We start from the raw sequence: 11,033 nt of genomic DNA on the forward strand, positions 1-11,033 counted from the left end.
CTCCCGCATGAGCCCTTGATAGTTTATAAATGGGTATTTTGTCATATCTTGCCCTGTCCGACGTCTCCCTTCATCCACGTTTCGGTTGTCTGTCCCCCAGGGAGGAGGTCACACACAGTTCCATGTAATCGGTTGCCAAGTGTTTTTTTTTGTCACAACTACTCAACTGCATGTTTTTAGGACAAACGCAGCCATGGACAACAAGTAAATAAGTGGTAATGGCTGTGTTCCAATCAAACTTTATTTACAAACAAACACAGGAGGTGAGCTAGACTTGGCCCATGGCCATAGTTTCCCACTCTCTGCACTAGGATGTGTCAGCTAGAGATGATCTGTTTCACAGGTTTAACTAGTTTTGATTATTTGTCTTAAAAGTTGAGAGCCTGCGGACTGAAGGACATACCTGGGGGCCTCCCACATGAGGGACACAGACCAGGTGAAGTCAGATGTGTAGAGCTGAGTGGTCCTGACTCCGTCTTTGACAAAACTTCCAGAGTTTCAGTGACCATTGATGAGCTCAGTAAGAATTTAATGCTCCCTTAAGTTTAGTGTCTTAATATATACGCATTTTTAAAAGATGGTGTATTGTGAAAGGGAGGTATCCACGTTGAGAAGCTGAGCAGACAGAAATCGGATGGATGGCCAGGGCTGTGAACCCCTTGGTAACTGTTGCATGAAGACATTGCCTAAGAGTCTGGCTAGACCAGAGGATGGACACTGGTACAGATGGGAACTGGAAGCAAGGGAATCCAGGGTGGATGATCCCTTCAGGACCAGTGGTGTGAGTGGCGATACTGGGAGGGTAGAGCCTACGTTTGTGGCTGGACGGCAGATGAGCTGTGGCAATTGCAAAGGAAGCAGGGGTCATTACAAAAAGAAGGGGCATTAACTCAGAACCCCCAGTTGGGGCATATGAATATCCTGTCTATTTTCAAGGGACAAACTTCCTTCTGACTTAACTGGACACTCATATTTTCAGACTGAGGATTTGAGGGGGCTGCACATTTAACTTTTCCTCGCAGTTCCTATGATTTGTTTCACTTTGGTTCCTTAGACTGATGAGATTTTGAGTATTTAAAAGCATAAGTCTTACTTAGCTACAATTAGATTTCCACGTGACTATGGGGCAGGGCATTGTTGCTCTGACCACTGTTATTAGTAAGGACGGCATCATTGTCAGCCACACGTGTGGCACAGCACTCTCACTTACAGAGGCCCCTCCACCCTGCACTCCCTCACAGCCTGGCAGAATGGGAAAGCGAAGCACCATTTGTAGCACCTCTGGGCTATACAGATAGTCTAAAAACACTCTCTTGTGGAGCACCATCTCCAATGAAACGGATTTCTTCAAGTGCAAAGCCAAGGGGAGTTGGGTCCGTGGCCAGGAGAGGACGTTCTGCTGGGTGTCGATTGGTGCCAGAGACTTGCCCCCTAACAGTCGTGTGGGGCTGGCATGTAGCTCCCTGTATTTGAGATGCTGGTTTACAGCACAGGCTCTACAGAGCGGGGCGTGGTCAGGATGGCTCCAGAGCTTGAATCCCCCATGCCGGGCCCTCTTATGCCTGTGCTTCTGCAGCTTGGGGATCCTCAGTAGGCTCACCTCCATGGGCAGCTGCCTTCCGCCCCCTGTTGGTCTTTCCGGCAATGATTCTTCAGCCCTGGTTTCCTGCCCTCCCACAGGTATGAGAAAATGACCAGTGGGATGTACCTGGGTGAGATAGTCCGGCAGATCCTCATCGACCTGACCAAGCAGGGGCTGCTCTTCCGCGGGCACATTTCAGAGTGTCTGCGGACGAGGGGCATCTTCGAAACCAAGTTCCTGTCTCAGATCGAAAGGTGAGGTTTGATTCGCTTTTCCTCTCTTGTGGGAGAGGCATGGGTTGGGACAGAGGGCTCCCCCATCGGGGTCGGGCAGGTCGGAGATGAAAAAGGAAACATAAAGACCCCGGAGAAAGCTGTTCCCGTTCTCCAGCTGCAGCGAGGAGGGGCTGCACCCGGCCTGGGTCCTTGGATCATTTAGCAGAAGGGACTACTTATTAGACAGCGGTTAAACTATCTAAACTATTTATTGCACTGAAGTTAGCTTAAAGCTGTCTACTTTCTTTTGTTCCTAAAATGTTGTGCCTGTAATATCAAAGAAAATTCAAGGGATGGGCCAGTCAGGGTACAGTATAGCACTGATGAAACATACAACTTTCCTCTAGTTCTTTAATGCTTTCCCTCTCCCCCATCATGACCCCGATTCTACCTTACAAATCTGGCTAGACCAGAGCATGTACACGGGTACAGATAAGAGCTGGAAACACAGGGAATCCAGGACAGATAAACCCCTCAGAACCAATAATGAGAGTAGCGATACCAGGAGGGGAAAGGGAAGTTGCGGGGAGAAAGAGGGAACCGATCACAATGATTGACATATAACCCTTCTCAGGGGGACGGACACTAGAAAAGTGGGTGAAGGGAGACATCGGTCAGTGTAAGACATGAAAAATAATAATAATTTATAAATTATAAGGGTTCATGAGGGAGGGAGGGAAAAGAAATGAGCTGATACCAAGGGCTCAAGTAGGAAGAACGCGTTTTGAAAGTGATGAGGGCAACATATGTACAAATGTGCTTGACACAATGGATGGATGTATGGATTGTGATAAGAGTTGTACAATCCCCCAATTAAATGATTTTAAAAAAGGAAATTTCAGGAAAAAAGTACATCCATGACCAATTACAACTATTTTCATTTTTGCTTTTTGTACTTCCTTCCAACCCATGAAAGCATCCAAGCACTTGCCCCTCGTTGTAATCATAGTCGGATATGGTCTTGCATGTTGTTCGTGGAAACACTCAATTACAATTCTGATTTTTATTATTAAAAAATTTAAGCATGTACAAAAATAGAAAAATGGTCTAACCCAGTAAGCCTGCATATTGCCACCACCAGCTTCACGAAGACCCACTCGTGGCCCAACTCAATTCCTCTGTTCTATTGCTCCCTCTTCTCCAGGCCCCAAGCTGCATGAAGTAGAAAAAGACCCCACATTTTATATCAGTTCATCTATAAATATTTTCAGAATGTATTTTAAAAACATAAGCATTCTTTGAAAACCACATGATTATACTCACTTCTGGAGTAGGTCATAATAAACATCTATCGCCATGATACGATCCTGAAGACAAATGGGTGCATAAGCAAATGTGGCGAAGAAAGCTGATGGTGCCCGGCTATCAAAAGACATAGCGTCTGGGGTCTTAAAGGGTTGAAGATAAACAAGCGACCATCTAGCTCAGAGGCAACAAAGCCCACATGGAAGAAGCACACCAGCCTGTGCAATCACGAGGTGCTAAAGGGACCAGTTATCAGGCATCATCAGAACAAAAAATCATTTCATAGTGAAGGAGGGGGAGTGCGGAGTGGTGACCCAAATCCATCTGTAGGCCACTGGACATCCCCTTACAGAAGGGTCTCGGGGAGGAGACAAGCCAGTCAGGGTGCGATGTAGCAACAATGAAACATACAACTTTCCTCTAGTTCCTAAATTCTTCCTCCCCACCCACTATCATGATCCCAATTCTGCCTTACAAATCTGGCTAGACTAGAGGATGTACACTGGTACAAATAGGAACTGGAAACAGAGGGAATCCAGGGTGGATGATCCCTTCAGGACCAGTGGTGTGAGTGGTGATACTGGGAGGGTGGAGGGGGGATGTGTTGGAAAGGGGGAACCGATTACAAGGATCTCACATAACCTCCTCCCTGGGGGACGGACAACACAAAAGTCGGTGAAGGGGACAGTGCAAGATATGACAAAAGAATAATTTGTAAATTATCAAGGGTTCATGAGGGAGGGGTGAGCAAGGAGGGAGGGGAAAAATGAGGATCTGATGCTAGGGGCTTGGGTGGAGAGTGAATGTTTTGAGAATGATGAGGGCAATGAATGTACAAATGTGCTTTACACAATTGATGTATGTATGGATTGTGATAAGGGTTGTATGAGCTCCTAATAAAATGATTAAAAAATAAACCTTTATCTCATCATATATATGGTAGATGTTCACAGTTGTTAATGATGTTGGTTTTTCACAATTCATTTCCTTGTATCAGGATCTGAACAAGCCCTACATTCCAACTGGGTGATAAATCTCCATGATGGATCGTTTTCAATCTACAGGCTTCCTCTTCCTCTCTTGTTCCCTTTGGGGTGATTGACTGAAGGAACAAGCATTGATCCTATAACTTTTGTACTGTCTGGATTGGGTGAACCAGATCATTGGACATCTTCCTATATTGTGCTACTCGCTGCAGTCTCACCTGAGAGCCAGGTGCTTGCCTGGATGTTACAAGTCATTGGTATTCTTTGTCTAGACCTGCTATTTCATGGGGGGATGACACAATGGTGGTAAACCAATGCTGTCATTCCACCTACACTTATTAGTTAAATACTTATTTTTTTCATGCTTAAACTTTTCATTGTGATTTGGGTGAAAGTTTGCAAAGCAAATGTTTTCCATGCAACAATTTCAATTTGTGACATTGCTTGCAGTATAATGTGACAGTCCGTTTCCCACTTCCTTGCTGTGTTTCCTGTTTCCCTTAGTTCTTCTTTCCCATCCCTCTACCTTCTGAGTTCCATCTCTGAGCTTAATGCCCATTTGGCACCGCACGTGTGCTTAGTCTACGGAGTGCTTGCTTCCTGGTGTTCTTGTGCACTTGATAAGCCTGTCTATAGTTTGGTTGACAGTTGGGCCAGGAGGCTAAGTTCAGGTCTGTGCCTGAAGGGTGACTAAGGGCCATGGTCTTGGAAGCTCCACTCATTTCTGTCGGTCAGTACGCCTGGGCGAGTTTTACGAATTTGAGGGTTACTCTAATTTTTTTCTCCCACTCTATCCAAGGATTTTTATTGTGCTCCTGCTCGGGCTGTCACCATCTCGTTCTTCTGGTCTCGGGGTCATGGAGAATGGGACCCATTAGTCTTTTGGACTAATTGTTTCCGTGGGTCTTCGATGTTCTTCACCCTTCTTTCCTCTGAACGGAGAAGAGAAATAGTGAACATCTTAGATGGCTGCTCACAAGCTTATAAGAGCTCCCTTGCTAGTCACCAGGGCAGGATATAGAACATTATCCCTGTGGACTGTCTTCTGCCAATTGCCCTTAGTGTCCCCTGGGACGATGGTCCTGAGGCCAGAGGCTCAGTCTTCCAAGATATTTGGTTATGACTTAGAAGTTTTTATAACTTTGACCTCTGTATTCCTAAATATATTTGCAACAAATATAAATATAGATCTATAAAAATGCTCCATCAAACCTGTTTGTGGGGGTAGTAGCTGGAATACTCCGTGAAAAAGAAACTCCCCTTTTCAACTCCCCAGTTTAACAGTAACTGAAATGACTAGATAATGTTATCAGTTGCTGTATTATAATTTACAAGAACTTTCCTTTAATGTAAGATGTGTAGCTTATTATTAGTGAGTGTGTGCTACTCTGAGTGGCATCACAAGTTCTTGTACACACAGTCACTTTATTGTTGCATATTCTTTTATTAGGAACAGAAGCATTTGGCGAAGAGGCATCCATTCCCTTAGGGGCACCCTCTTTTATAAAAAGGCAGCTCTGGTCCTGACCATCACCACTTACCTCCAAGCTTGTCATAAGCACTGGATGTTAGCAGAGGCTTTGTTTGGGATTTCTACCAATGTACATTCCTCCATCTAGTTGTCTGTGTTTATGGCCAGTGCCAGGGAGGCAAAAATAACTTTATGGAAAGAAAACCCAAATCACTTCACAAGCTAAAAGCAGCACCGTCTGAGAAGATGGTGACAGAATCCGGAACGGCAGCTCCGCCTGAGTGTTTCTGAAGTGTTGACGAGCGGGTGTTCAGCATCCTTTTTCTGTCTGTTCTTCAGATGCCAAAGGGCAAGTTGAAAGTCATCCCCTTTGGATCTTCTTGCGCCCCAGAAGGGACTGCTCCTTAATCTTCCACAGATAGCCACGGATCAGCAGATCCTGTGTAACGAGGGAACACCGTCTGCTTCCTTGAATATTTGCTTCTGATGCATCCATTGTTGATGTTTTTAATGATACCGTTTTTTTTTAAGTCCTTAAAAATAAAATAAAATTGTGGGATTGGTGGCATCCTGTTATAAAATTGATTGTGGTAGTGATGGTATAATTCTTCTTGAGACTATCGAACCATTGAATCATTGAATTGTATGATACGTGGAGTAGGTGCCAATGCAACTGCTGGGTGAAAATAAATGAAAATCATGTCCATCTATTGTCACTGACAATGGTAGATATTAAGGAGCTCTGGTGATGAAGGCTGCTAAAGTCAATAGTTCGAAACCACTAGCTATCCCATGGGAGAAAGATGAGGCTGCCTATTCTTGTAAAAAATTAGTCAGTTCTACACTCTTTCATAGGGTTGCTATGAGCCAGAGTCGACGCTTTACAGTGAGTTGTTTGTTTGTTGTTTTTATGGTGACTGTGACCCATGTTATCATGGCTGGGATTGAGCTCCTTAGGGGAAGACCCTACGTTTAACACTCATCTCTGTTGTTGATGTCCTGTTTGTGTTGTATGATATGAGGTGGTTCTCTATACCAGTCTGGACTCCGTAAGAAGCAACTGCCATATTCTAAACTGGACTGTGGTCGTGATTGTACAGCTCTTCTTGAAATGATGAACTATTGTGTGGTATGTGGAAGAAGTGACAATGTCACTGTTCGAAAAAGAGGAAGCAATTTCTCTGCTGACAGTGCGTTCTTCCCCTTGCAGTGACCGGCTGGCCCTCCTCCAGGTCAGGGCCATCCTGCAGCAGCTCGGCCTGGACAGCACATGCGACGACAGCATCGTGGTGAAGGAGGTGTGTGGAGCTGTGTCCCGGCGGGCAGCACAGCTCTGTGGCGCTGGCCTGGCTGCCATTGTGCAGAAAAGGAGAGAAGACCAGGGGCTCAAACATCTGAAGATCACTGTAGGCGTGGATGGCACCCTGTACAAGCTGCACCCTCAGTGAGTGTCCGGGGAGAGGGGTGGGGGGAGCAAGGGGTGTGGGGGATCAAAACAGCCTCCTCAACGGACAGGTGAGACGGTGCATCCTCACCCTGGATGGGGAGCGAGTGCCCCGTGGTGGTGGTGAAGTCAGGTTGATGAGTCTGACAGACAGCTCAGACCAAAGTCTTCACATCTCTACTTCTTACTGCTGTCCTGGGGAAATATTATCCAGGTACTCTGAATCCCAGTTTCCCTATCTGTAAGGGGAGGCAACATTAAGCCCTAGCTCACAGAGTTGCACACAGGAGTAATGAGTGTTCCACATGGTCCTCAATAAAGGTGAACTATTAGTGTCAGTGTTTCCATCACACCTCACAGGTTTGCAGTGAGAACTGAAGAGTCTGCATAGCACCAAGCATATACCAAGTGTGTGCTGGCTCTGCATTTACCTCTGATTCCATGGACAGAGGCTTAAGAGCGCTATCGCGAAGTGCAGGCTTGAATCCTGCTCCACACTTAGAAGCTGGAACCACCCCCCACTCAGTTCCTTCACCTTGTTTTAGACTCAGTTCTTCATCTACAAAGTGAGCCCAGAAATCATATCTACTTCATAGGTATGTGAACATCAAGAAGCATAGTATCAGCAAAGTGTGTGGCATGTTCAAAAAGCTAAATAATAGAAGGAAGCTCTCCTATTTTAGGAATCTTGCTGGTGGTGGTGTAGGTTATGTGTCATGGTGATCACAACAAGATTGGAAGTTAGAATTCATCAGCTACTCCACCAGAGTACAAACATGTACATGTACAGACATCTAGCTGCAGAAACACCAGGGGGCAATTCTCCTCTGTGCTGTGGGTTCATTAGAAGTTGGAATCAACTCAATGGCAGTAGGTATGCTTTTGACTCAATGCTTTGCATTTTGTTTTGGCGATGAGAAAAAGTTAACATAAACTTATAAAAATTGTTCTAAAATGCCTACATGAACATAAGAGCCACTGTACACAGAGCCATCTCAATATGTAACTCACTTCCAAAAATGCATCTGAAAAAATCGAATATACTTCCATAAATAAAAACCTCAACAAACTAGAAGAGAATTTCCTCAGCTTGATAAAGAGTCCTGCAGCAAATCATGCTTAATGGCGAAAGACTGGAAGTTTTTCTCTTAAAAATCATAAAAGGACAAGATGTTCACTCTTGCCATTTCTGTTCCAATTTTACTACTTCCAGGTGGTCCAGGGAGAAAGAATAGGCTTTTCTACAAATGGTACAACAATAATTACAGACAAAAAACTGAAGTTGGACCCTACCCCATAGAACTCACTCACTGACGTTGAGTCGAAACCAACTCAGAGTGGACAAGGTGGAACTGCCCCTGTGGGTTTCCAAGACTGGGACTTTTCATGGGAGTAGAAAACTTCATCTTTCTCCCTACCTCATACTACACAAAGATTAACTCAAGATGGATCAAAGGCCTAAAATGAGAAAACTTTAAACAAGTAAATTTCCATGGCAGTGAATTTGGCAATGAATGCTTGTGACACCAATGTCATTAGCAACCAAAGAGGAAATAGATAATAGAGAAGTAGGACAGCATCAAAATTTTAAATATTTGTGCTTCAAAGGATACTACCAAGAAAGTGAAACTATATCCTACAGAATGGTTGGAAATATTTTCAAATTCTACATTTGATTAGGGACTTTTATCCAGAATTTTTATTCTAGGCTCAACTATTTCTCTCTTGTTTCATGACAGAAATTTCTTCTCTAACTTTTAAAAAATCCTTTTACTGGGGGCTTATACAACTCTTATCACAAGCCATACATACATCAATTATATAAAGCACATTTGTACATTCGTTACCCTCATCATTTTCAAAACATTTGCTCTCCACCTAAGCCCCTGGCATCAACCCCTCACCCCCCCCCACTACCCACTCCCTCATGAACCCTTGATAAATTACTATTTTGTCATATCTTACACTGTCCGACATCTCCCTTTTGTTGACATCTCACTTTTCTGTTGTCTGTCCCCCAGGGAGGAGATTATTTGTAGATCCTTATAATCGGTTCCCCTTTCTACCCCACCTTCTTCCATCCTCCGGTATCGCCACTGTCACCACTGGTCCTGAAGGGATCATCTGTCCTGGATTCCCTGTGTTTCCAGTTCCTATCTGTACCAATGTACATCCTCTGGTCTAGCCAGATTTGTAAGGTAGAATTGGGATCACGGTAATGCTGGGGAAGAAGCGTTTAGGAACTAGAGAAAAGTTGTATGTTTCATCGTTGCTACACTGCACCCTGACCGACTAGACCTCACATATTTAATGGAACCAGCAGAGCCCCAGGAAACTGCAGTGGTCGGTCAGAGATCACTCACTAGTTGTGCGTTAGAGTCAGCTGCAGAACCTGTTTTGGAAGACTGATCCTCAGAGATGCCCCACATCTGTTCCATTAACCGTAATCTAAGATCCCAGGACAGAGGTCTCCCAAGAACTGAGGCATTTGTAGTTGGCCAACAAATGTAAAAATAAAGCAGTTGTTTAAGACACTGCACAGAGTCAGAGGAAGGAATAATGAGACTTTCTACTCCCATAAAGAGTTACCATTTCAGAAATCCACAGCAACAGTTTTACCCTGTCCTATAGGGTCGCTGTGCATCAGAATTGACTCAATGTCAGTGAGTTTTTGTTTGTTTGTTTTTGTTTTAAATAGAGCCATCTGGAAGGAACAGACAAGATTGAAGCTGTTCACAGATGGGCTGAGACCTTATGTAAGGTGCTGACGGTGTTTCTCTTTCTCGTAGCTTTTCTCAAATATTGCAAGAAACCGTGAAAGAGCTCGCCCCTGAGTGCGACGTGACGTTCATGCTCTCAGAAGATGGCAGTGGGAAAGGAGCAGCTCTGATCACTGTTGTGGCCCAGCGCTTTCGGCAGCTGCAGAAGGAAAACTAAGGCCAAGGTGGTGTTGGGTGTGAACACTGACCAGCCTTTCCTCCGATGAGCTGGTCAGGGAAAACTCCTGGCAGATTTCGTTCACCTCTGAATGACACAGGGAGAGCCTCATGTTCTTGCACCCTTACCATCTGGATAGTGCTTTTGCAGTGGCATTAAATGATGTGTCTATTTGACGTATTTGCACTGAAGATGGGCCAACATGTGAAAGTAAAGTGGCTGGCCTGAGAGATCCTTTTCAGAAAAATTTCCCTCTAAGACATAACTTTTTTTCTGTGACTCTGGTGGACTTAAAAACATGCAATACTGGCCCATGTGGCCTGGAGATTGATTCCTCGCTATGATACTCAAGACATCAGATTCAGTAGATTGATCTCATTGTTTGTGGGTGAACAATTGAGAGTAAAAGGAATTCATGTACTAAATTGTGGATCCAATTTAATTTGTCCTGGACTTATCATGTTGACTTCAAATGGGAAGTAGTGGGATCCATTTTTGGGAAGCCCTTGTGGGAACCTCCTCATGCTTAAGTGAGTTTTGTTAGCCCTGTAGGATTTCTCCCAATATGTTGTGTGATGGGTGGGGTGCCATTTAAAATATCTTTCCCCACATGGTTTGTTGTTGCTGCTCTTGATAGCTGCTTTAAGGATGGTTGAGTATATAAAATTCAATAAGTAAATTAAAAAAATATATATATATACCATTTCTCAGGCTCTTTTGTAACAGCATACGCTGCTGGTAGATCAAGGGACAGAGTCAGAAGTTAGTTTTGAGAGCATCTGCCTAGTCCAAACTTTTCACCAATGGGGGGAATTTCTAGGGGGTAGGAATGAGATTAAGGGATTTCTTCTACAATATCATCAACCGATTAGCCTATTTTTGCTTCAGTAAATACTTCCAGGAACTAGGAGTTTATCACTTGGTCTCATAGCTCTGGCTGTAAGCTCTTGCTGGGCTAGTAATGGAAAGGTCAGCAGTTTGAACCCAACAGTTGCTCTATGGGAAAAAAGACACAGCAATCTACTCTCATGCCTATTACACTTTAGGAAAGGCTGGGAGGCAGTTCTACTGTCATTACTGACAATGTGCAGCA

At 44.3% G+C, this 11,033-nt stretch overlaps 1 protein-coding gene across 1 annotated transcript in view; it reads left to right on the forward strand.

Moving 5' to 3' along the window:
• Nucleotides 1-9,940, forward strand: part of LOC101659816 (hexokinase HKDC1) — a 44,943-nt gene extending 35,003 nt beyond the window's left edge. The window contains exons 15-18 of the mRNA XM_004701388.1: nucleotides 1,494-1,590; nucleotides 1,681-1,836; nucleotides 6,770-7,003; nucleotides 9,793-9,940. Of these exons, the coding sequence (XP_004701445.1) occupies nucleotides 1,494-1,590; nucleotides 1,681-1,836; nucleotides 6,770-7,003; nucleotides 9,793-9,940 (635 nt within the window). The remainder of the gene's footprint in view (nucleotides 1-1,493; nucleotides 1,591-1,680; nucleotides 1,837-6,769; nucleotides 7,004-9,792) is intronic.
• The last annotated feature ends 1,093 nt before the right edge of the window (nucleotides 9,941-11,033 follow it).

The sequence above is a fragment of the Echinops telfairi genome, unplaced genomic scaffold (assembly GCF_000313985.2).
Source record: "Echinops telfairi isolate 266 unplaced genomic scaffold, ASM31398v2 ScPeMD7_70;HRSCAF=299, whole genome shotgun sequence".
Lineage (NCBI taxonomy): Eukaryota > Metazoa > Chordata > Mammalia > Afrosoricida > Tenrecidae > Echinops > Echinops telfairi.